The 26,263-nt window shown below is 48.7% G+C and overlaps 1 protein-coding gene across 4 annotated transcripts; it reads right to left on the reverse strand.

Annotated features, from left to right (window-relative positions):
* Positions 1-1,283: 1,283 nt before the first annotated feature.
* CORO1A (coronin 1A) lies at positions 1,284-6,757 on the reverse strand. Of its 4 annotated transcripts, none has more exons than XM_040259015.1 (12): positions 6,603-6,714; positions 5,973-6,028; positions 4,862-5,060; positions 3,599-3,721; positions 3,372-3,501; positions 3,101-3,285; positions 2,831-2,950; positions 2,535-2,639; positions 2,278-2,423; positions 2,108-2,165; positions 1,799-2,014; positions 1,284-1,497 (listed from the first exon to the last, which is right to left on the reverse strand). In XM_040259015.1, exons 3-12 carry the CDS (start codon positions 5,057-5,059, stop codon positions 1,393-1,395), a joined length of 1,386 nt encoding a protein of 461 aa, XP_040114949.1. In that variant the 5' UTR covers position 5,060; positions 5,973-6,028; positions 6,603-6,714; the 3' UTR covers positions 1,284-1,392. The 4 variants fall into 4 exon arrangements, with proteins under 4 accessions (XP_040114949.1, XP_040114938.1, XP_040114929.1 ...); XM_040259004.1 differs by having other exon boundaries at positions 5,973-6,004; positions 6,603-6,709; XM_040258995.1 differs by lacking the exon at positions 5,973-6,028 and having other exon boundaries at positions 6,603-6,757.
* Between the last annotated feature and the right edge of the window lie 19,506 nt (positions 6,758-26,263).

Below are 26,263 nucleotides of genomic sequence, written 5' to 3' on the forward strand. Positions count from 1 at the left end.
TGTGTGTGTGTTGGTGGGGTGGGGGTGGGGGGGCTAGGCTCAGGCTCCAGCTCCAGATGGTCTGCTTCTCTCTATGCCACACCCCTGATTGGATCCACCACACTCCACCCCACCACCCCCCACCCCCCGCGTTCACAGAGCTGTGGGAGAATCCCTCCCCTTTGTATAGATGAGCAACGGAGGCCTGGAGAAAAGGGACTTGCCCAGGGTCACATGGCTTACATAGAGATTGAGGCTCAAGTGGGCAGACAGGGACATTTGTATGGCAAGGCCAAGGGGAGTAGGGGTTCACATGGGACATTTCCTCCTTGCTGGTTCCTGCACGGATGAACGAAGCCCTGCTATGGCCAGGACACCCATCCTCAGTAGCCCTGTGTCCCAGCTCAGGCAATCACCTGTGAAGTTGGCCATCAAAAACCTACTTCCAAACCCCCTTCCCCCAACCCCCTCCCCACTCCTTGCCAGTACAGGTCCCTCTTATAGAGGCCAGGCCCAGGCAGAAGCCACCGACAAGGCTCAAGCGGCAGCTGCGCAGGGCAGGGAAGGCTCTGAACTGGACGGGAAGACTATGTCGTGACTCAGGATCTGCCCTCTCCTGCTCTGCCCCTCAGTTTCCTCGCTTGTAAACTAAGGTCGGGCCCACTATTTTGGTTCTAAGCTTCCTCCCTACAAAGAACCCCTTATTTTGATCCCTTGGGCCTACAGCTTGACAGCTGTCATGTAAGCGCTGGTTGCTTGTTTCCCCCCCAGACAGCAGGGTCAGGACAGCTGATGTGGTTGACTAGCAGAGGCAGATGGGGAGTGAGCATGAGAATGACTGAGGCTCCATCCAGGCTAGAGCCCTGAGCAGCTCAGACCTACCCGTGTGGCACAGGCTCCCCACCCGTGTCAGCACAGGGTGGCTCCCCCCTGCCCCGCAAAGGCCTGCTCCCATCTGCAGAGGGTGAGGGTTCCCAGGCCCCGGGATCTAATGCCTGATGATCTGGGATGGAGCTGATGTAATAATAATAGAAATAAAGTGCACACTAAATGGAATGCACTTGAATCATGCTTGAACCATCCCCCAGCCCACCCCCACCTCCCTCATCTGTGGAAAAATTGTCTTCCATGAAATCAGTCCCTGGTGCCAAAAAGCTCAGGGACCACTGGTCTCGGGTCATCTAGAGGCATCTCTCCAGCCCCTGCCAGGGGTCAGGCTCATCAGGGCTATGGAGAGGGAAGCACAAGGCAGGTCAGTTCAGCATACCCAGCATCCCCTTGACTAGTCATCAGAGTCTGCGACGTACCAGAAAATAAAGCCATTTTATTATTATTTTCTTATCTGCCATTGTGGCCTGAGGAGTGGGAGTGGAAGGAAGGGAGGCGAGGCCGTCGGCCCCAGCTGATGGTCCTCTACTTGACCTGGACTGTCTCCTCCAGCCTATCCAAGCGCTTCTGCAGCTCCTGCACCGTGGCCTGGAGCTTCCTCATCTCCTCCTCCAGCCGGGATATGGCTTCCTGGGGGACCCCAAGCAGCATTAGCCCCAGGCCCTCCTGGGCCACTAGGCCTCCTCCCACGAGCCCCCGGGGCTTGGGCCCCTTTACCTCTCATCCAGAGAACTGCAGGCCTGTAAGCCTGGAATCTGTTTTCTGAGGCCTCAGGATTATCCACTCCTAGCCCCCAAAGAATCCCCAATATCGTGTATGTGGCTGCCCCCAAACGCCAGCCTCTTTCCACTGGGTCAGTGACCACATCAGTAGCACTCCTGCCCTACCCCACCTTCCTGCCCTGGTTCCCGGGGTCCCATCTGCCTCTCACCGAGCTGGGAGCACCACTGGCCTCAGGTGCCGTCCTCTTGCGCCCAGTGTCCAGGCCCCGGTTGACCCTCAGTTCCCGGCTCTTGGGGGGCACGTAGCCATCTTTGAGGGAGATGAGGAGGGGCCCAGCATCCCGACCCCCCAGCCACTCCTCAGCCGTGAGAGCAGCATCAGGCCCTGCAGTGGGCGGGTACAGGTCTTCCTGGAACAGGTCCGACTGTGGGGCAAGGCCAGGACTGGTTAAGAGAGTGCTCAGGCCCACCACCACCCGACCACTCCGAGAGCCTGAGGAGGGACCCGGGAGCATCACCTTTCTAGGCACCGTCATGGCAATGGGTTCACACTTCCGCTCGTGCAGCTTGTAGAATCTGTGGAAACAGGAAGGTGAGCAGTGCCCACAGCGGGGCTGGGACTAAAGGTCAGCATGGGGGGTCAGTGCTGCCCAAGGAGCGCACTCAGGTCAGGGGCAGGGGCAGTCACCTGGCAATCTCACACTTGTTCACTTCCAGACCACGTTTGGGCATGTAGCCCATTCCACGCTGGGACTCCTTGGAACTGAACATGGAGAGATAGTGCAGGAACGGGGCCTCAGAGGTGATCTCGAAGTACCGGATAGAGCTGTCCCCCTGCAGGCGGTAGGTCATGGGAGGATCAACACCAGCGGATGGCTCCAGCTGTGGTCCTTTCTAAGTCCCCCTGCCCACCTTGCTCCCCCAACCCCCTGCCCCCGGGGCCACCTTGCCACAGAGGTAGACGATGTTGGTGTCAGGGTCGAAGAAGGGCAGCAGGACACCACTGCTTGTGTCCAGTTCCTGCAGGGACAATGGCTCCTCCAGGTGCTTCTGTAGAGATGGGCAGGGAACAACGATGAGCTGGGGCATGGCAGGCCTCCACCACTGGGGGAGTGGGGCCCGGGGCTGAGAGGCCAACCAGCGGAAACCCCCATCTCACGGTGGGCAAACAGGCCTTGCCCTCCCAGCCAGGCACATGGCGGGGCAGGGGGGACTAAACCAGGTCCCTGCCCAGCACTCACCGTGTCCCACAGTGCCACCTGCCGCTCGCTCATGCGGCTGAAGCCCGTGGTCAGGATCTTTCCATCGGATACAAACACGGCACGCACGGGCCGAGTCCCCTCATGGGGACGATCTTTCTCCTGGAAGGAAAGGGAGGGGACCGGTCCCGGCATCCGCACACACCCTCTAAGGGCCAGGCCCCAGCTGGGAGCTGGAGAAGGCAACATCTAAGGGAGCCTCATTGGGGGTGGGGGGTTAAGCTCCTAGGGTCAAAGGTCAAGGCAACTCACAGCTACTATGGTGCCTTTTCGGGGCTCAATGATGCGGACTCGCTTGTCTCGGCAGGAGGTACAGATGAGGGCACCATCTCGGCTCCAGTCCACGCTGTAGATGGTGTCCGGGTGCACGTCGGAGCCCAGCGTCAGCACGGCGACCCCCGTGCCCACGTCCCACACCAGGATCACATTGTCGCAACCTGGGCGATGTCCCCAGTGTCAGAAGCCAGGAGCCTCCCCCATGACTGTCAGGCAACCAGCCCTCCCTGCATCCCCCCCTTGGCACCTGCACTGAGCAGCACGTTCTGGGCCGTGGGGTGCCAGGCCACAATGCCCACGCGCTTGGTGTGGCCCTCCAGGGTGACGACAGGCTCCCGCAGGGGCAGCATCAGGCCCCCGTCGGGGATCTCCCACACCTGCAGAGAAGGGGCGAGCAAGTGAGTCTTGGTGGCGCCCAACATCAGCTCCAGTGCCTGAGCCCCCTCCTGGCCTCTGGGTCCCCCCCACACTCACCATGACAGAGCAGTCCTCGGAGCCACTGGCAATGACGTTATCATTGTGCGGGCACCAGGCAATGTCCAGCACCGGGGCCGTGTGGCCACAGACCATAGGCACGTTCTTGTCTACACGGCCAGTCTGGAGGACACAGCGGGGCCTCTGAGGGAGGTGCTCTGGCCCGCCAAACCCAATCCCACCTCCCCACGCCCCTTCAGAGAGGCACAGAGGGGAAAGTGGTGGGGTCCCTGGGAGGCAGAGAGGGGCCTAGGGTGGGAGGGTTTGGGGCTCTGCCCATCTCAGAGCTGTCTGGGCTACTCAGAGGGCTGGCCACAGGTAGCGCAGGATGGACATGCGGGCTTGGTCCTGCCCCTCTGTCAGACCCTGGCCAAGTTCCTGCCAGCTCCATCTCAGCTGGGGCCTGGTACCCCCGCCCTCACCCCCACCCCAGATTCTTCCATAGCACAACAGGCCAAGGCCCCCGGCGTGATTCAGGCTGAGGGTGTGGTTGTATCAGGGCTGGGCTTCCCCAGGGAAGCGTGTGTGAATGATGGGGCTGTGGGACAGGTCCCCCCGAAAGGACAAGGATGGGGAAGTCTGTTATAACGGGTTTGAAATGGCTGCTTCCGGGGACGGCTGCTACAGCACGGTTTCCTGTGTGAAGCGCGGGCCCAGCTCTTACTCTGACAACCACTTCCTCTTCTCTCTGTTTCCATCAGCCCTTTTAAGGTAACAACCGAGGGCCCATCTCCCCTTCCTGTCTCACCCCCCAAGAGCACAGGAGTATGCTGGGGTGGGGGGGTCCGCAGACAGCAGGGAGGGCAGGATTTGAGGGAGGCCAGGGTTGGCGGGGGGAGAGGGTCTCTTACCTCATCCCTGTCTGTGAGCTGGGAGCCACTGAGCTCGCTGGGTTCTCAGGGGCTCAGAGAGGTCCCTCCAAACCCTAAGAGCACTGCTGGGCCCACCCAGACCCCATCCCAGGCCTCTCTGTGCAGGAGAAAGCTCCAGGCTGAGACTTGGGAGGGCTAACCCTGGGTCTGCAGGACTTGCTATTTGACATTTCCCGTGTCACTCTCAACCCTGAGCTTCAGCTCCATCCGAGCACTGCATGGAGGCACTGGAGGAAGTGTAAGGTTCATGCGGCTCAACCCAGTTTTGCAGAGGGCAACACTGCGGCCCACTGTCCTGAGCCGCAGACCTCATCGAGACCCCCAGGGGGCCACTAGATGACCTGAGGCCCCCTTAGGAGGAGGGCCTGTCCCCAGGGCTCCAGGGGCTCACCTTGCCCAGGGGCAGCACCAGGAAGGCCCCTCCCCCGCTGGCCTCACAGATCAGGGCCACGAATTTGGGGTTGACAGCACAGAAGCCACTGTCCCAGGTGTTCTGTGAGACGCGCACATCCTCATAGCACTGGTCGGCCTTGGCCGGCTGTCCAAACACGTGGCGGAACTTGCTGGAACGGACCACCTGCCGGCTCATCCTGGTGAGAGAGGGGTGAAAGGCTTTTCTCCCCTCAGGTCAACCCTGACCTTCCAGTGGCCCCCATCTCTCCCAGGACACCCACCCCTCAGTCTGGCGGCCATGGTCTCAGCTAACTTCCCTGTCGCTCTCCTCTGTCACTGACATCCAGCTACCCTTATACATGCCTTGCCCACCCCTCCTCATCCCTTGCTGACCTGCAAGGCCTACCGTCTCAACCCGTCCCAGGCCTGGCTTCCGTACCCTCAGCCTCCACAGCAGAGCCTGGGGTGAGGGGTAGCACCTAGTGCCAACTTGACCGTGGACTGGCTGACAGTCCCAGGGCCCATCCTCTCTGACGGGCCACCTTCCAGGGCCTCAGGGCAACAGCATGGAGGGTGCACTCAGCCTCAGCGTCCAGACCTCACACCTTCACACCCACATGAGGAGCCACCTAAAATGCAGGGGCCCTCCCCACCTCCAGGCCCAGGCTGGACCCACAGAGGGAAGTGGCATGTGGGTTTGCCTGGGAGGCATGTCCCCCATGGCCAGAGGGCTTCCCCAGTGGGTCTCTGGGCACCAGAAGCAGGCAGATGGCTCGGGTCCCAGCATCTCCTCCTCCTCACACCTCAGCTTCTCGCCCCCACTTAAGCAGGTGCCCTTAAGTGCCTTCTCCACCCCACTGAAGCCATCCACAGGAAGGAAGCGGCTGGTGCTCACTTCTCGGAGGTGCAGTGAGAACGATTTTCCTCCATGGCTGGGTGGACAGCGAGCAGAGCCAAGGGACCTGCCTCTGGCTCCCCAGGCTCCAGGCCCCATCCTGGGGCCCCAAAGCATCTCCTGCCAGCTTGGCATGGGGGCCCCACGGCCTCTCCTCCACCGCCTCTCTCGTGCCTAGCCCTTCTCCCTTGGAGCTCCCGCCACCCTCACCCACCCCGGGACTCTGGAGGAGGCTTGTGGGTCCACCTGTCCAGAAAGCGGATGAGGTGCCTGTGAGAGGAGGAGCTGGCTGGGGGCAGGGGACCAGTCCAGGAGGGAAGCTTGGGTCTGGGAACAGGGGAGCCCCAAATTGGAGGCTGGGAGACAGGAAGCCATCGCCCCACCCTGCCTCCTCCCCCACCGCAGGTACCAGGCCCCAGAAACCACGGAAAGGGGAACTTGGCCTTTTCTTGTTTTGCTCTCAACCCCTTCCTGTCTCCAAGCTCAGGGCAGCTACTGGGTTCACCCCACCCTGCCCCCCACCGCCACCCCAAAGACTCCCGTTCTGGGGAGAGGCCAGCGGGTGTCCTGACCCCCGGGTCCCCCACCTCCATCTTGGCTGCATGGTCCCTCACCCTCGCCCCCTCACGGAGCTCTGGGACACACGGGTGGACCCTCCCACGCGCATCCACACGCTCAGGCGAGTCCCTCCACGCGGGGCGTGGACCGGCCCCGTCTCCACCTCAGAGCCAGCGGCTCTGACAGTCTGTCTACCCCCACGGCCGGCTTCTGCCAAGCTTTCGCCTGCCCCACAGGTGGCCCAGGGCAGCGATGCCGAGCCCGGGTCGCCGGGCTCCAGCCTTACCTGCGGCTGAGAGATGAGCGACCCCCCCAGACGGAGGAGGGCGAGGAGGAGGAGGAGGAAGGAGCCGGCGGAGCCTGAGACCGTCCGCGGAGGATGCTCTTGTCAAGACAATGAATGAGAAGCGGCGGCGCCCGCCTCCTCAGGGGTGGCAGCGCCCCTTTGGGCGGAGCTCTTAAAGGGGAGAGCCCTTCCCTCCGCCAAGGCGCCGCCTCGCCCAACAGCCCGCAGCCTCCCCTCCCTTCCCGCCACGGCGCTCAGCGCCTCAGCTGCCAATTCCAAACCAAAACAGACGCTGCTGGCCAGTCGCTGAGAATCTAATCTGCACTTTTTTAAAGTCAAAAATGCAAAAATAACCTGTTCCTTCTTCCCTTCTCCAGCCCACCCCCAGCCTACTCGCCATCCTTTCCCTGGCATCCATAAAGTGGCCCATCAGTCCCTTCAAAGCGGGCCTTAGTATAGCCCCCATCCCTAGCAAAGGCTGTGTTACCATCCCTCTGCCCCACCTCCAGTCAGGAAACAAGTGGAGGCGGGGCGGCAAAGAGGAGGGGGAACCTTGTGTCCACCTGCACCCAGAAGACCTGGGGTCTACTCAGGCCCCTACACGCACAAATGGGTGGCCTTGGGAGGGTCACAACCTCTCTGCGTGTGTCTTCACCTAGGAGCACCCCCGCCCTGCCTGCCTTCCAGGGGCAAATGACATAATTTGGTGTTATAGAGGTGAAAGAGTCAGAGTTTCTGCCCCAAAGAGCTCTCAGCCCACTGGAAGGAGAGGCACAAATAACAGCTCCAAGAACTAAGCAGAGGCCAGAGCTTGGGCTTGAGACTCAAGAGGAAGGGGTTCATTCCCATCCTTTGGTTCAGAGACTGTGTCATGGAGGTTGCCATGTGAAGGTCAAGAAAGGCCACTCCAGAATCAAATGCTTTATGGATTTGACTCCTGGATGTCACACCTCCTGAGTGACCTTGGACGGATTCCCTAACCTCCTTCAGCAGCCTGAGTTTCTGGATCTTAAACATCTGACCCACCTCATGATGTTATGAGAACAGAAAGCCTTCTGCACCTCATCCAAAGTGTAGCAAGTGCTTAATAATATTACCTGGCACGTAGGAAAAGTGAGCTCACACAGAGGACTACAGATGCAAGATATGAGCAGACATATTCTAGACGGAGAAGGCAATGGCACCCTACTCCAGTACTCTTGCCTGGAAAATCCCATGGACAGAGGAGCCTGGTGGGTCGCTAAGAGTCAGACACAACTGAGCAACTTCACTTTTACTTTTCACTTTCATGCACTGGAGAAGGAAATGGCAACCCACTCCAGTGTTCTTGCCTGGAGAATCCCAGGGACGGGGGAGCCTGTTGGGCTGCCGTCTATGGGGTTGCACAGAGTCGGGCATGACTGAAGTGACTTAGCAGTAGCAGCAGCATTCTAGACATCATTTGAGTAACTGGATCAAGCTGTGCCCAAATCCCTTAACCTTTAATAGGTTCCCTTTCCCAATTAAGTCAATGCTTTTGAGCTGGATTTCTGGCATTTACACCCGAAAGAGTTCTGACTGGTACACCTGCCAGGAAGGAGACAGGACCACAGGCCCTTCCAAGGTGCAAGATACACACAGTAAAGAGGGACTGAAGTGCTGAACTCAGAATAAAGTCCAAACTCATTAGCAAGGCCCAAAAGATCTCCTCTGGTCTGTCCTGGCCTAAAGGGTCTGTAGAGCACAATGGAGTCAGCCCAGAGAACCTTTGCTCCATGGTTTTCAGGATGTCTCAGTGATGCTTTCTCACCTGTAAAAGGTGCACAGCACTGCTCACTTAGCCTAGAGTATGTACCCATCATCCAAGTTCAATAATTATCATCAATCAGGACTCTCTGGTGGACCAGTGGTTAAGAATCTGCCTTGTAATGCAAGGGACAATGGTTTGATCCCTGGTCCAGGCAGATTCCATATGCTGCAGGGCAACTAAGCCTGTGCACCATGACTGCATAAGTCAGAGCACCCGAGAGGCTGTGCTTCACAAGAGAAGTCACTGCAATGAGAAGCATGTGCACTGCAACTAGGAAGTAGCCCCAGCTCGCTGCAACTAGGGAAAGCCTTCGGGCAGCAACGAAGTCTCACCACAGCCAAAAATAAAATATATAATAAATAAAAATTTAACAGACCTCCCTGGTGGTCCAGTGGTTAAGGCTCTCTGCTTCCAATGCAGGGCTCACGGGTTCGATCCCTGGTCGGGGGACTAGGATCCCACATGTTGTGTGGTACAGCCAAAAAATAAAAAATAAATAATCTTTAAAAAATAAAGGTCTTAAAAATTTTAAAACAAACAAAAAACCCAGTTACCCAGTTACCATCAACTGGGAAGCAACAGTTAGAACTGGACATGGAACAACAGACTGGTTCCAAATCGGGAAAGGAGTACGTCAAGGCTGTATATTGTCACCCTGCTTATTTACTTTATATGCAGAGTATATCATGAGAAACGCTGGGCTGGATGAAGCACAAGCTGGAATCAAGATTGCTGGGAGAAATATCAATAACCTCAGATAAGCAGATGACACCACCCTTATGGCTGAAAGTGAAGAAGAACTTAAGAGCCTCTTAATGAAAGAGGAGAGTGAAAAAGTTGGCTTAAAGCTCAACATTCAGAAAACCAAGATCATGGCATCCAGTCCTATCACTTCATGGCAAATAGATGGGGAAACAGTGGAAACAGTGGCAGACTTTACTTTTTTCGGCTCCAAAATCCCTGCAGGTGGTGACTGGAGCCAAGAAATTAAAAGACACTCCTTGGAAGGAAACTTATGACCAACCTAGACAGCACAGTAAAAAGCAGAGACAATACTTTGCCAACAAAGGTCTGTCTAGTCAAGGCTATAGTTTTTCCAGTAGTCATGTATGCATGTGAGAGTTGGACTACAAAGAAAGCCGAGTGTCAAAGAATTGATGCTTTTGAACTGTGGTGTTGGAGAAGACTCTTGAGAGTCCTTTGGACAGCAAGGAGATCCAACCAGTCCATCCTAAAGGAAATCAGTCCTGAGTGTTCATTGGAAGGACTGATGTTGAAGCTGAAATTCCAATACTTTGGCCACCTGATGTGAAGAACTGACTCACTGGAAAAGACCCTGATGCTGGGAAAGACTGAAGGTGGGAGGAGAAGGGGATGACAGAGGATGAGATGGTTGGACGGCATCACCGACTCAATGGACATGAGTTTGAGTGAACTCCGGGAGTTGGTGATGGACAGAGAGGCCTGGTGTGCTGCAATTCATGGGGTCACAAAGAGTCGGACACAATTGAGCGACTGAACTGAACTGGGACTTCCCTGGTGGTTCAGTGGTTAAGAAGTCACCTTCCAATTCAGAAGACATGGGTTAGATTGCTGGTCAGGGTACTAAGATTCCACATCATGGGGCAACTAAGCCTGCTTATCACAACTACTGAGCCCATGTGCCACAACTAGAGAGGAGCCCTTGCTCTGCAATGAAAGATCCCATGTGCTGCAACTAAGATCTGAGGCAGCCAAAAATAAGTAAATATTGAAAGGAAACAAACAACAAAGAAACAGTTACCAACATATAACCAATACTGGTTCATTCCATCTTAAAAGATAAAATAAACTTTATTTCCATACAATATAACACACTCAGTTTAAGTCCAATACATGGATCAATTAGTTTTGACAAACGTATGTACCTATGTAATTACCAGGCTTCCCCCCGTTGCTCAGTAGTAAAGAATCTGCCTGCAATACAGGAGATGCAGGTTCGATCCCTGGGTCGGGAAGATCCCCTGGAAGATGGCATGGCAACCCACTTCAGTATTCTTGCCTGAAGAATCCCATGGACAGAGGAGCCTGGCGGGCTGCAGACCTCTGGGTTGTAGGGAGTCGGACACAACTGAAACGACTTAGCAAGCACACACATGTAACTACCACCATAATCGAGATATGATTATTTCCATCACTCCCCAAAGTTCATACCCTTCTACAATCAATTCTCACCCTCAGACCCCAGCAACCACTGATCTACTTTCTATCAGTATAGATTAGCTTTGCCTGTTCTAGAATGTTCCATACAGATGAAATCATACAGTATGGGTCTCGCTTTTCTCATTCATTTCATGAGAAACCTGTACGTGGATCAAGAAGCAAGTTACAACCCTGAATGGAACAACTGACTGATTGAGGATTGAAAAAGGAGTGAGACAGGGCTGTCTGCTGTCACCCTGTCTGTTTAATCGATATGCTGAGCACATCATGAGAAATGATGAGGTAAAAGCTGGAATCAAGACAGACCCAACAAACATCAACAGCCTCAGATACGCAGATGATCCCACTCTAACGGCAGAAAGCAAAGCAGAACTAAAGAACCTCTTGAAGAGCGTGAAGGAGGAGAGTGAAAAATCCAGCTTGAAACTAAACATTAAAAAAACGAAGATCATGGCATCCAGCCCCATTACTTCATGGCAAACAGAAGGGGAAAAGGTGGAAGTACTGACAGATTTCCTCTTCTTGGGCTCTAAAATTACTGTGGATGGTGACTGCAGCCATGAAATCAGAAAATGATTGCTTCTTGGCAGGAAAGCTATGACAAACCTAGACAATGTGTTGAAAGCAGAGACATTACTGGTCCATATAGTCAAGGCTATGATCTTCCCAGTGGTCACATACGGTTGTGACAGCTGGACCATAAAGAAGGCAGATCACCAAAGAATTGATGCTTTTGAACTGTGGTGCTAGAGAAGACTCCTGAGAGTCCCTTGGACAGCAAGGAGATTAAACCAGTCAATCTTAAAGGAAATCAATACCCATTGGAAGGACTGATACTAAAGGTGAAGCTCCAATATTTTGGTCACCTGATGTGAACAGCTGACTAATTGGACAAGTCCCTGATGATGGGAAAGATTGAGGGCAGAAGGAGAAGAGGGCATCAGAGGATGAGATGGCTGGATGGCATCACCAATGCAACAGACATGACTGTCTAAAAAATACAACCCAAAAGTGAATTGTGTTTGTTTTTAAAATATATTTATTTTTTAATTGAATGATGATTGCTTTACAGAATTTTGTTGTTTTCTGTCAAAATTGAGGGAGAGAGGTTCAAGAGGGAGGGGACATATGTATACCTATGGCTGATTCTTACTGATGTTTCACAGAAAACAACAAAATTCTGGAAAGCAACAGTGAATCTTAACATCATCAAAAGTAGGACAACCAGACATTATATGCCTCCTATAAAATAATACATTTATGTGTAGCATCACCTTTGCAGTATTCTTGTCAAAATCATCATTGTCATCATTACCACCACCCGGAAACTAATCAAGCCTCTAGATTTAACTTCCCTGGTGGCTCAGCTGGTGAAGAACATGCCTGCCCAATGCAGGAGACACAAGAGACGCAGGTTCAATCCAGGGTTGGGAAGAGCCCCTGGAGAAGGAAATGGCAACCCACTCTAGTATTCTTGACTGGGAAATCCCAGGGACAGAGAAGCCAGGTGGGCTACAGTCCATAGGGTTGAAAAGAGACAGACATGACTGAGCGTGCACCTATACACATGCATATATATATATATATGATCTTAGTTCCCCGACTAGGGATTGAACCTGTGTCCCCTGTACTGGAAGGCAGATGTTTAATCACTGGACTACCAGGGAAGTCTCCCACATAAGTCTTTAAGTAAAGAGGTGCCTGGGTCTCATTTGCAAGAAATTACTCTGATAGCCTAGACCGTGCCCCTGTGACCCCCAGGCCTTCTCACAGTTGTGGTCCTCACCCACCTGCAGGCTGTGCCCTGACTCACATTCAGGAACCATTCTGGTTTTCAGTGGGAGGCCCCTAAGGATGCCTTGTGCATAGGCTCAGGCTTAAGCCAACGTTGCCAGCCACTTCTCACTAGCCATCTACTCAAGCGACTTTCCCCAGCTTTATGAGACGATCACTGCTCCAATTTGATGGAGAAAAGAGGTAAGAACTCCTTCAACCCCTCTGCTCCCACCAGAGGCCACATCTTCATCTCCTATAAACAATCACAGACTGTCATCACAGAGGGGGTGTCCTCCTGGGGTCCGAGGTTAACTCCTCCCTCTTGGGACACATTCCTTCCCACCTCCTCAGTGACCTCACTCCATCATTTAACCCCCTTCTCCTGCATTACCACATTCTCCTCTCCACAGACCCTCTCTCTTTAGTATCTAAAAACAAGCTGAGGTCCCCTGTGCCTTTGGGGGAACCTCTCTCCACTTAGCAACCTCAAACCACTTCCCCATCTCTGTCTTACTTCACAATCAAGTTACTTGAAAGAGCTGTTTACACTTGTTGAATCCACTTCTGCATTTTCCACTTAGTCTCACGGGTCTGTCTTCTGTCCCCACCTTCCCACACAGACGTGTCTTTGCCGTGACCACCAATAATCTCCTGGTCATTACATCAAAGGAGCATACTACTGACCACTCCCTCCCTCTGGAATCTTTTCCTTTCTTTGGTGTCTGGGCCTGTCTCCTAATCACCTGCAATGCAGGGGACACAGGAGACTTGGGTTCAATCCCTGGGTTGGGAAGATCCCCTGGGAGAGAAAAATGGCAACCCACTCCAGTATTCTTACCTGAAAAACCCCATGGACAGAGGAGACTGTCAGGGTACAGTCTGAAGGATCGCCATGAGTCAGACATGAATTAGCGACCATGCATGCATGCCTCCTAATTCTCTTCTTTGCACTGCAGCTTTCTCTCAGGGCTCTGCAGGCTGTCTCTCCCTTTGCTTAACACACTGTCTGTAGGCTGCTCCCCAAGACACCACCTCTTCTCCCAAACTCCCTACACCATCTCTTTCACATTAGCAACTTCAAAAAAAAAAAAAATAGATATATATATATAATTTAATTCGCTGCACCAGGTCTTAGTTGCGGCACAAGGCCCCCTGTACCGGGAGCGAGGAGTTTCAGCCACTGCACCGCCAGGGAAATCCCTGCAACTTCACGCTTTGACAGTCCCCAGGCTGTTTCTGTGGCCTAGTCCTGTTGCCTGTGCTCCCCAGTTCCGACCACCAACTCCATGGCTCAACCAGTATATCCCACTAGAACCTTAAGGAGAGGTTCACAAGAGGAGGAAGTCTTGACCTCGAATCTCTCCCTTTCTCTCCATGCCCACTGTCACCTCCCGAGCTGTGCTGCTTGGACCATCGCGCTAGCTCCCTGACCGATCACCTTCCTCTGATTCATCTTTCACAGCATCACTAGAGGCAGGTGATACCGTCATAGTATGATCCCTGGTCATTCTCTGCCTACCTTACAAAATTTTACCAGGTCCTCAACACTTCCCGGAAAACGCTGAGACTACCTCAGGATGGAGACTTCCTTGGTGGCTCAAACAGAAAGGATCTGCCTATCCCTGGGTGAGGAAGATCCCTTGGAGAAGGGAAGGGCAACCCACTCCAGTATTCTTGCCTGAAGAATTCCACGGACAGAGGAGCCTGGCGGGTTGCAGTCCGTGGGATCTCAATGAGTCATACATGACTGAGCGACTAACACTTTCACTTTTCAGCATGGCATCCAAAGCCCTTCATCATCTTCCCCCATCCACTCTTCTGGCTCATCAGTTCAGTTCAGTCACTCAGTCGTGTCCGATTCCTTGCAACCCCATGGACTGCAGCACGCCAGACTTCCCTGTCCATCATCAACTCCCAGAGCCTACTCAAACTCATCTCCATTGCATTGGTGATGCCATCCAACCATCTCATCCTCTGTCGTCCCCTTCTCCTCCTGTCTGCAATCTTTCCCAGCATCAGGGTCTTTTCCAATGAGTCAGTTCTTTGCATGAGGGGGCCAAAGTATTGGAGTTTCAGCTTCAGCATCAGTCTTGGCTCATCATCCAAGCTCAACATGCTCCTTCATTCCTCTGATCCAGGGGCTGAGCCCTCAGATATCAACAAGGGGAGAAGTGGAGGTGGGTGTTCTGGTTACCTCTTGCAGAGGAAACCATTCCAAAATTTTATGACTTAAAATGGCAACTGTAGGACTTCCCTGGTGGCTCAGTGGCCAAGACTCCATGCTCCCAACGCAGGCGGCCCAGGTTTGATCCCTGGTGAGGGAACTAGATTCCACATGCTGCAACTAAGACTCAGCACAGTCAAATAAATACATGTTAAAACGACAACTGCTTTATTATCTCTCATTATTCTACGGTTTTGAGACAACGTTCCAAGAGAAAGCGCTCAAGAGGCTAGGCTTGTCACTGGCACAGGGTTACTTCCACCACATTCTGTTAGTTAAGCAGCCCAAATCCCAGAGGAGGGAAAATTAATGCCTCCTTTTGATGCAGAGTTACAAAGAATTTTCAGCCATCTTTAAGCCACCACAAAGACTAGGGGGGTCACACACCTCACTGATGCAGGCCAGGTAATTTCTAACAGGGGTGGAGGAATTGTGGCTGCCCTAGCCCTTTGTCACCTGGAGGGCCCAGGGTAGCCAAACCTTCTGTTAGAAATATGGATTTTTAAATGAGAGCTGCAGATCTCTCAGTATTGGCAACCAATTCAAAAATTTCTAAAAATATTACATGAGCAAAACTAAATATATCTTTGGTTTGGATGTGGTTTTTTCTGGCCAACAGTATTTTTGGACTCTATTTTCTGCCCTCAGCACAGGGCTGAAATCTCTTACTCCTTGTTTGCTACCAAATTCTTCTGAACCCTACTTATCTTTTGACTCAGGTCAAAATTTCCTTCTCTGTGGGAACTATAGTCAATGTCTTGTAATAACCTATAATGGAAAATAATCTGAAAAATAATGTATGTGTATATGCATAATTGAACCACCTTGCTATGCAATGGAAACACTGTAAGTCAACTATACTTCAGTAAGATATATATATTTAAAAGACAAAAAGAAATTTCCTTCTCTGTGAAGCCGTCCCTCACACTCCCCGCCCCCACACAGCCACTCCTCAGATGATCTCTTTTCTCCTCTGTGCCAGTGGCCCCAGTGCATCCCTCTATCTCATTAATTAGTACTTTAGATAGTAACTATTTATAGGTCCAGCTTCTCCATCAGACTGCTGGGGACAGGGCCCAACACGTGATGGGCATTCAACAAACATAAACCCTTCTTTCTTTGCCAACACTGCTAATCAACCACCAACTCTTGTCCAAGCCACTGCCACCAATTTCCTTTCTGACTGATTCATCCTTTGTCCCAACTGCCATTACAGGAAGTCTTCAAGTTGCAAACTTATGAACCTTCAAGTTGCAAACTTTCAAAGATCCAAACAAGAGGTCACATGTCCAGTCACGTGAGTCAGTTCACATGCAGTTGCAGCTTGCTGTCTCCTGCTGGTGATGATCCTTCAGCTCTTCCATCCCCCACCCCCTCCCCCTCCTCCAGTCAGTAACTCTTCCTGCCTCAATGCCACCCCCTGGATGCCAGCTGTTGTACTGTACTATTGCGCTTTTCAAGGCACTATACTGGAAGATTAGACACGTTTTCTTGTGTTTGTATTTTTTGTGTTTGTATTTTATGCTTTGTGTGAAAAGTATTATAACCCTACTGTACTGAGTACAGTACTCAGTTGTTGTTTAATCATCAGTTGACTCTTTGCGACCCCATGGACTGCAGCCCTCCAGGCTCCTCTGTTCTTGTGATTTCCCAGGCAAGGATACTGGAGTGGGTTGCCATTTCCTTCTCCAGGGGATCTTCCTGGACCCTCATTTCTTGCTTTGGCAGGCACTCGCTTTACCACTGAGCCACCAGGGAAGCCAATAGCTGATTGTATTAGTTGAATTACCTAGGTTAACTTTGTGGTACTTATGAACAAAACTGGATTTACGAACACGCTCTCAGAATGGAATTCATTCATAGGTAGGGGACTTATTGTACTCTAGTTCCAACCCTTCTCACTTCTGCCCAGAATGATTCCAAGAGTCTCTAACAAGTCTCTAACAAGTCTCCTCAACTCCATCTCCTCTGTTGCCCCCAATCCCTGACCTTTACCCAGACTCCTCCCTAATGCACAGATCTGACCATGTCAATACCTTACACAAATGTTTTAAGATTGCTCCTTTATTCTTCTGAATATAATTCGAACTCCAGACTGGGTTAATGGATGGTGATTTTGTGCCTGTTCAGCCCAGCTGGTTCAGGGGTGGAAGCAGGGCCATTTAAGGTCTGCCTTGGCTCTTTCTCTGGTTGCCATTTCTGTCACTATGTGGGGCAAGCCTTCCTGCGAATGAAGCCAACAGGCAGAAACCATGTGGGAGTGAGAAATGCAGGAGAGAGAGACAGAGAGAGATACAGAGGGAGAGAATGACCTTGTTAAGCCCCCTCGATCTAGTTGTGCCTTATGTACATCACAGGCTTTCCCAGTTCTGAGAGTCAAGGTGAGATCAATAGTCCACTAGTTAAGACTTGGGGACTTGGTTTGACTGGTCTGAAAAGCAGAATTGATCCACACATACAACAAGGACATTCATCAAAGAAGTATCACACTGTATATTTCAAGTGTTCCAACCACGCTACATTCTCAGGGAACCACACCCACCACTGATCCACTTCCATTTTGCAATTGGCAAACCAAGCTCACCACACATGACCTATAGGGAGAATTTTATCCCAAAGCCTGGTCAGTCCCAGGTAGGATCTCTCCACATGATGTACAAGTCCTTCCTATAGCTTACCTTGGGAGCTCTGCAATTGCCACTCGGGACATTAATACTAGAAGGGATCTTTGTCCAGCTGTTCCTGTTTATGGGTAAAGAAACCAAGATCCAGAGACCACCATTAATTTAGATAAGAGTCTGAACAAAATTCTGGGTGTGGATTTCCACAGTACAGCATTACTAAGTTCGGTCTCTTTTTCACACCCCTTTTTTGTGTCGCAGCTTAGACACAAAACAAGTCAGTCTTTAGACATTTTCAAAGACCCATAAGGTATCCTGCTTCCTTTCTTATGGTAAAGAAAACCAAATAGGGAAAGAAAAGGGGCTGTACTAGCTAGTGAGTAAAAATTTTTTTCACTTCATATGTGGCTATTTATGAACCCATTTTCTTTCATCTATGTCCAGATTTTACTCTCATATTTATACCACATCAGAACATCTAATTGAAACCATAAGCAAATAATCTGTCTTTATTATCCAAGTCTTTTGGGAAATAAGTTACAGAAACCAGCTTAAATCAATGTAAGCAAAAAAAAAAAAAAGGGAATTTAGGGGTTCACACCACTGATCAAATGATGCTATCAAGATTATCAGGATTAAAAAAAAAAAAAAGATCAGGCAAAGATGACCACCAGATCTCCAGGTTTAAAACCTACCAGATGAGCAACCCCAGAAAAATAAGAGATTCTCTTTCCCAGCAAACATCATGAACAGACTCTCACTGGATCAGCTTGGGTCGCCTGCCCGTCTTTGCACCAATCTCTGTGGCCAGAGGGATGGAATAGACTGAGTGCCCACTCTTCAGGCCGGGAGGGGGGAGTCAATCAGGGCCAAACCACTGGCACTGAAAATACAGGCTTAGACCAGTCATTTAAAATAGAATGGGAGGACTTCCCTGGTGGTTCAGTGTAAAGAATCCTCCTTGCAATGCAAGAAACCCAGTTGGGGAACTAAGATCCCACATGCTAGACAACTAAGCAGTTGTCTTAGTCAACTTAGTAGACAACTAAGCCTACTGCAACAAAATATCAACAACAGATTCCCACATGGCATACCAAAGATCAAGATCCCACATGATGTAACAAAGATCCTGCGTGATGTAATGAAGATCCTACCTGATGTAATGAAGATCCTACCTGATGTAATGAAGACCTTGCATGATGTAATGAAGATCCTACCTGATGTAATGAAGACCTTGCATGATGTAATAAAGAACTTGCATGATGTAATGAAGATCTTGCATGATGTAATGAAGACCTTATCTGATGTAATGAAGATCCTACCTGATGTAATAAAGACCTTGCATGATGTAATGAAGATCTTGCATGATGTATTAAAGATCTTGCATGATGTAATAAAGAACTTGCATGATGTAATGAAGATCTTACATGCTGTAGCTAAGACCCAACACAAATAAATACATGAATAAATATTTTTTTAATTAAATAGAAATGAATATTGGGAGGCAAATATCATGACCGCTACAGTTTCCCAAGTAAAAGCAGGGCAGAAGAAAGACTAGTGTTCAGCAGGCAAACATACAGACTAAACTGCAATGATATAGCTACTGTCACCAAATCACCTATGTTTCTGATGATATAGGAGCCATATGGTAAGTAAATATTAGGGTAGTAAGATTTTGAATGGTAGTTACCAAGGTTTTTATGTTCTTCTCTGAGTTGTTGAAAAACATGAGCCATTTTCCATTGCTAGAAGAGACATTACTTTGCCAACTAAGGTCCGTCTAGTCAAGGCTATGGTTTTTCCTGTGGTCGTATATGGATGTGAGAGTTGGACTGTGAAGAAGGCTGAGCGCCAAAGAATTGATGCTTTTGAAGTGTGGTGTTGGAGAAGACTCTTGAGAGTCCCTTGGACTGCAAGGAGATCCAACCAGTCCATTCTGAAGGAGATCAGCCCTGGGATTTCTTTGCAAGGAATGATGCTAAAGCTGAAAATCCAGTACTTTGGCCACCTCATGCGAAGAGTTGATTCATTGGAAGAGACTCTGATGCTGGGAGGGATTGGGGGCAGGAGGAGAAGGGGACAACAGAGGATGAGATGGCTGGATGGCATCACTGACTCGATGGATGTGAGTCTGAGTGAACTCTGGGAGTTGATGATGGACAGGGAGGCCTGGCGTGCTGCGATTCATGGGGTTGCAAAGAGTTGGACACGACTGAACTGAACTGAGAAGGCAGGATATATACTAATCACAGTATTTCAAAGCTGGAAAGAACCATTTTATTTGAAGAAACTGAGGACCTAAGAGTGAAATAGTCTCTGGAATCACCCAGTAAGGTAGTGACAGAGTCCAGTATCCAGGCTGGTGATTTTTCTCACTATATTCCAGCTGTTTCTGATGGTACAGGAGATACCTATTGTTTCTTCCTGATTGTTGTCTATCCTCTCTGCTCAATAATAGGAACTAGAATTTCCTTAGTGATTTCCTTAGAAACTCTAGTGATGGTATGATTGTTGCCTACCAACCTCCATTTCACTCCAAATGAGTAGCCTAACTCAATCAGGGAAATGCTATTCCCGTGCCAGTAACTGGTTCAAAGATGGAAGTGAAGTGAAGTGAAGTGAAGTCACTCAGTCGTGTCCGACTCTTTGTGACCCCAGGACTGTAGCCTGCCAGGATCCTCTGTCCATGGAATTCTCCAAGCAAGAATGCTGGAGTGGGTTGCCATTTTCTCTCCAGGGGATCTTCCCCACCCAGGGATCGAACCCAGGTCTCCTGCACTGCAGGCAGACTCCTTACCCTCTGAGCCACCAGGGAAGTGGCTCAAAGATGGAGATTTGCCATAAACTGGCCAATGAGACCAGAAGAAGTCATTAGTGAGTGTGTCGTGTAAAGACGTCCTTGCTCATAAAAAAAAAAAGAAAAAGATACACTGGTGATCACTTCCTTCCGAAACTTCTGATGATTATCTGTTTTATTATAGCCACCCTACCGGATGCAAATAAAATCTCATTGTTCTTTTTATTTGGATTTCCTGGATGATGAATGATTTATCTTTCCACATGCTCATTGGCCATTTATATATTTTCCTTGGAGGAATGTCTATTCAGGTCTTTTATCTACTTTCAGTTGAGTTGTATTTTTAATACTGAATTGTAGGAGTTCTTTATATATTTTGGATATGATTTCTATGTAAGATATATGATCTGCAAATATTTTATTCTGTGAGTTTTCACTTTCTTGATGGTAGTTTTTATCTTTCTAGGACTTTGTCCATTCCATCTACATTATCTAATTTATTGGCATATAATTGTTCAAAGTTTTCCTTTATAATCCTTTTTATTTATGTAGTTAGTAGTCATGTCCCCAAGGCATCTCATAAGAAATTGGACATCTCTTAATTAAATGGAAGCTGACATAAATCAACGAAAATAACTTTTGGAATGCCAGGTACTATGTTTTAAATCTCTTTCATTTTGCTGATAAGAAAAGCTATCTTTAAAAAAAAAAAAAAGGGAATCCAGAAGTTAACTAATCAGGTTAAGCAAAAATTTAACCTGTGGCCTGTCCAGAAAAGGCAAATCCAGAGACAAAAATTGGATTAGTGGTTGCAAGGAATAGGGAGTCTCAGCAGAGGATAGGGACTGACTGCTAATGAGTTTGGGGTTTTTTCTTTTAGATGAAAACATTCTGGTATTAGATAAGTGATGATGGATGCACAAATTTGTGACTATTCTAAGGACGAAAACCACTGAACTGTATACTTAGGTAAACTTTATATAATATATATTTTAATATGCTGTTTTTTTTAAAAAAAAGATTATATGTGACCAGACTCTAATTTCCCTAATTTTAAGGTATTAAATGCCATATTTTTTTACATTCAATGAAAAGAGATAAGGGCTTTCTTGCTATCAACTTATCTATCACCCATCTAAAATAGAAATCTTTTTTTAGGAATTCCTGGCAGTTCAGTGGTTAGGACTCTGCACTTTCACAGCCAAGGGCCTGGGTTTGATCCCTGGTTGGGGAACTAAGATTCCACAAGCCCCACAGCATGGCCAATAAATAAATAACATAAACGTTTCTAAACCAGAATTATTAAATATAGTTTAATAATTATGAGAAATTATCCATCAGTGTAGGAGTTTAATATTTCATTAATTTTAACTCCTTCATCACTCCAGGTGAACCTGATTTACAATGAAAATTGTGAGATTTCTCAAAGTTTCTCTTTTGCTCCTTCAAACCGTAAAAAGCTGGTACAGCTTTTAATTTTTGAGAAAAGTGAAAGAAAGTGAAGTCACTCAGTCGTGTCCAACTCTTTGCGATCCTGTGGACTATAGCCTACCAGGCTCCTCTGTCCATGGGATTCTCCAGGCAAGAATACTGGAGTGGGTTGCCATTTCCTTCTCCAGGGGATCTTCCTGACCCAGAGATTGAACCCAGGGCTCCTGCATTGCAGGCAGACGCTTTACCCTCTGAGCCACCAAGAAGAGAACTTTTTTTTTTTTTTGAGATCGTCACTACAATTTTCTATCTTCCTCTGCAGAAGTAAAAAACACCAGCTTAAATTAAAACAACAAAGACAGTACATATGACAGTTTCTAGGCCTAAACGTATCTTGGAACTTTGTTAATACAACTATTAATACTAGATAGCATTATTTTGTATTGGCCTTGTCAACATTCCTCAAACTGGTTTTCTCTTGAAGTGTCTATTTCAAAGACTCAACTAAGAAAACAGAGTATGTTCCCTGAGTCTGGACTCAACCCTCTGACGATTTGGATGTGGGCTAATATCAGTTCAACTCCCTTTCAGGGTCAGGATGATGACTGAAAGAGTGTGAGAAGCAGGGCCTTGGCATCTATCTGAGTCTGAAGTGTCTTTCACAAAATATCCAGATGGTACTCCTGCTCCTTGGCATTTGAAGCATCTCTTTTAAACTTCAGCCACAGAATAGTAAATAATTACATTTTTAATGTTTTCACCATTAAGAATTTTAATCTCAAGAGTATGTTAGTCACTCAGTTGTGTCTGACTCTTTCAGACCCCATGGACTACAAGAGCCCGCCAGGCTCCTTTGACCATGAAATTCTCCAGGCAAGAATACTAGAGTGGGTTGCCATTCCCTGGATTGAACCTGGGTCTCCTGTATTGCAGATTCTTTACCATCTGGGCCACCAGAATTTTAATTTCAAGAGTAATACACACTAATCGTATATTAAATTCCAAAAGATACATTTAAAAAAAAGTCATTTCACCACTAACCCTCCATTCCCATTGCCCTGAGGTAAACAAGGTCAACAATTTGATGTGTTTTCAAAAGAGAAATGTTGAATGGGAAACATAATTTTCACACCTGGTAAAGAATATCTTAAATGTGGACATTTCCCAGAGAGCCAAAGAAAGTCCTGGGCCACATAAGTATTCAAAGGAAAATGAGTCTAGAAAAGAGAATAAGATGAAACAGCCAATGGGTGGCAAATGGACCTGAGAAATCTTTCGGGGGTGATTCTAAAACCAGATTGTGGTAATGGCTGCACAACTCCAGAAATTTACTGAAGTCATTAAATGGTGCACATAAAATGGGTGAATGCAAATTATACCTCAATAAAGTTGCGGTGATTTGTGTGCTTTCGTTTTGTTGTTGTTTTGTTTTTTAAGCAGCCAGGAAGATGGGAGGAAAATCACCAGATGGGGACACAGCATGGATATGAGCAGAGCTCTGTGCCCTTAGCGGCTGCCTAGAGAACCAGGCACTGAAGAAGGAAATGGCAACCCACTCCAGTGCTCTTGCCTGGAGAATCCCAGGGACGGGGGAGCCTGGTGGGCTGCCGTCTATGGGGTCGCAGAGTCGGACACGACTGAAGCAACTTAGCAGCAGACAACCAGGCAGGCAGAAAAACGGCCCTTTGCGGATGTCCACACCTAATTCCTGGAATCTATGCTCCCTGACATAGATAAAAGGAGCTTATTAGTGTAATTAAGTTTGTGCTGTGCTTAGTCACCTCTGACCCTTTGAGACCCTTTTGGATAGTAGCCGCCAGACTCCTCTGTCCTTGGGATTTTCCAGGCAAGAATACTGGAGCGCGTTGCCATTTCTTCCTCTAGGGGATCTTCCCACCCAAGGAAGGAACTTGCATCTCCTGTGTCTGCTGTGTTGCAGGTGGATTGTTTACCCACTGAGTCACTGGGGAAACCCATAATTAAGTTTACAGACCTTAAAACACGGAGATTAGCCTGGACTATTCAGGTGAGCCCAATCGAAACACTTGATTCTTTAAAAGCAAAGAACTTTCTCCAGCTGGAAGCAAGAGAGGTATGGCAGAACACAGAAACTCCCAGCCCGTACTAGCTTTGGAATGACCCCGCCGTGCGCAAGCACAGGAATGAGGCCTCTAGGAGCGCAGGACATCCCCCAGGTAGAGTAGCCAGGAAATTAGTCCCATGTAAAAACTGAATGAGTGGATTCCTCACTGTGCCTCCCTGCCAGAGTTCAGCCAGTCAACACCCTGACTTGTGCTCAGAAAATTCCAGAATGGAAAAACCACTCGGGCCAACGTGGACTTGTGTACCACAAAACTGAGACCAACTGAGAACTGAGATGTGTTGTCTCAAGTCTCTACATTTGTAGTCATTTGTTAGGGTAGCAATAGAAAGAGAATATAATACCAAAATTATAAAGCAGATGTCAGAGCCCACTTCAAACCTTTCAGTGACTTTTTGCTGCCTAAAACTAAATAAACTCCTTAATGTAGCTCGTGTGCCCCTCATGACTTGACCCTGGACTCACTCTTTAGCTGTAGGCTCTTCACTCACCTACAGGTACCCTGATACTTCTCACCTCCCTCCGTCTCCTTAGTATGACTTTCTCATTCTTGTGGACTAAACTGAGGATTTAGTTTAACGGATTTCTGTTCCAGGAAGGCTCTCTGGTCTGCATTCCACGCTGCTGCCGCTGCCAGGTCGCTTCAGTGGTGTCCGACTCTGCGCGACCCCAGAGACGGCAGCCCACCAGGCTCCCCCGTCCCTGGGATTCTCCAGGCAAGAACACTGGAGTGGGTTGCCATTTCCTTCTCCATAGCACCTGCTGAATGGTTTCTTCATTATAATACAATATAATAATAATGTGTGCATGCTAAGTCTCTTCAGTCGTGTCCGACTCTTTGTGACCCTATGGACTGCAGCCTGCCAGGCTGCTCTGTCCATGGGATTCTCCAGGCAAGGATACTGGACTGGGTTGCCATGTCCTTGCCATGATCCCCCTCCAGAGGATCTTCCCCACCCAGGGGTTGAACCCCTGTCTCCTGTGGCGCCTGCATAGCAAGTGGATTCTTTACCAATGAGTCACCAAGGAAGTCCATAATAATAATAATATAGCATATAATTCCACTTATAAAATATTACAATGAACCATTTATGTGCATGGATCCCCGTTTAGGTTATAACTTCTTTCAAGGAAGGATCAAATCTTATTCATCTTTGTTTCCCCAGTACCCTCTACACAGTGGATGCCCCATAAATATTGTTTACATGTCCCATTTGAAAGAAAAAGTTTGGGTAACTAATAAAGAAGTTTATTAATCAACAAGTAGGTTAGATCATGAGGGCTGTTCATATGTTTATTCATCTGTAAGGAAGCAAGTGGGAGTTAGGCTGTGTATCCTAGATTAGATTATTTCTATGAAACAGTACTGTATCAGTCCTCAAACTTAGAACAAGCTCCTCAATCCTCCTTGCTGCTAAGCTGCTAGGTCACTTCAGTCGTGTCCGACTCTGTGCGACCCCATAGACGGCAGCCCACCAGGCTCCCCCATCCCTGGGATTCTCTAGGCAAGAACACTGGAGTGGGTTGCCATTTCCTTCTCCAATGCATGAAAGTGAAAAGCCAAAGTGAAGTCGTTCAGTCATGTCTAACTCTTAACCACCCCATGGACTGCAGCCTACCAGGCTCCTCCATCCATGGGATTTTCCAGGCAAGAGTACTGGAGTGGGGTGCCATTGCCTTCTCCAATAGCCCAGTTACTATCATTTAAAGCTTATGAAAGTTGTTAAGGCTTCGATACGGTCAATTACATCCTCCAACCCCACTGAAGGAGCACACACACATCACACGAGCTGCTGAATGGTCATGCCAGTAGAATACAGATCTTTGACCCCCTGGGATCATACCAATGGTAGATTGGTTGGGGTTGCCTCTAATTTGTTAACACGTATGACCTTAAATTCATGGGAATCCCAGGCTAAACCTTTGTATTCACCCTTGTAGATGTCAGGCCATATATTAGTGCCACAAATCCACTAAATTCCACACCAATCACTCTCTTTAAGAGTAATAATAGGCATAGTTCATAAAGAACCCAGCCTTGTCTCATAATTACCAGGTTGATCATTTTTAGTATGATTCAACCATTCCTAACATAGAGGAGCCTTTAAACTTAAATGACCATAGCCTGGTGTTAACCATGTAAATCCACCCTATAATTGTGAGAGTTTTCCTTTTAATAGATGAGAGGTTGATTTTTTTTTTTATTGAGACTTAGCTTGTCACTCTGCTTGAGTTTGAATGACCCTAAGGGAAAACTTAAATCTATGGACAGCATCAGAGCAGGTATTATTAACTGGCCATGTGAGAGGATCTCATCTAGTAATATCATGAATAGATAGGCAGGTAACATTTTATTGGCACTACTGTTGACATTCTCAGCAGAAGAAAATCTCCTTCCTAAATATCTTGGTGTCAGTGGGAAAACCTCACAGCCACCCACATCCACCTAGTTACTCACTTGGATGCTGGCTCTGTAGGAAGGGCCTTGATATATGAAACGCCCAGAGTCAGGTGACTAAAGTTTCCACATAGTACCTTCACTAAGCTTTGTCCCTAAGTTTTACTAGTGAATATCAAACTAATACGTATTAGAGGCACTTAACAATCAGTTTTCCTCCTCTCTTTTTAACAAATATCTATTTTATTATTTGGCTGTGCTGAGTCTTAGTTGCAACACATGGTATCTTCACTCTTTAGCTGTGGTATGTGGGATCTAG

The sequence above is a fragment of the Oryx dammah genome, unplaced genomic scaffold (assembly GCF_014754425.2).
Source record: "Oryx dammah isolate SB20612 unplaced genomic scaffold, SCBI_Odam_1.1 HiC_scaffold_2, whole genome shotgun sequence".
In the NCBI taxonomy this organism is placed as follows: domain Eukaryota; kingdom Metazoa; phylum Chordata; class Mammalia; order Artiodactyla; family Bovidae; genus Oryx; species Oryx dammah.

Excerpts from the sequence above, each read along its gene's own strand:
- CORO1A (XM_040258995.1), bottom strand. The coding sequence starts at position 5,059 with ATGAGCCGGCAGGTGGTCCGTTCCAGCAAGTTCCGCCACGTGTTTGGA. Across the intron at positions 2,951-3,100 it reads GAAAAGGCACCATAGTAGCT|GAGAAAGATCGTCCCCATGA; the intron begins GTGAGTTGCCTT and ends CTTTCCTTCCAG. Across the intron at positions 2,424-2,534 it reads TCGTCTACCTCTGTGGCAAG|GGGGACAGCTCTATCCGGTA; the intron begins GTGGCCCCGGGG and ends TACCGCCTGCAG.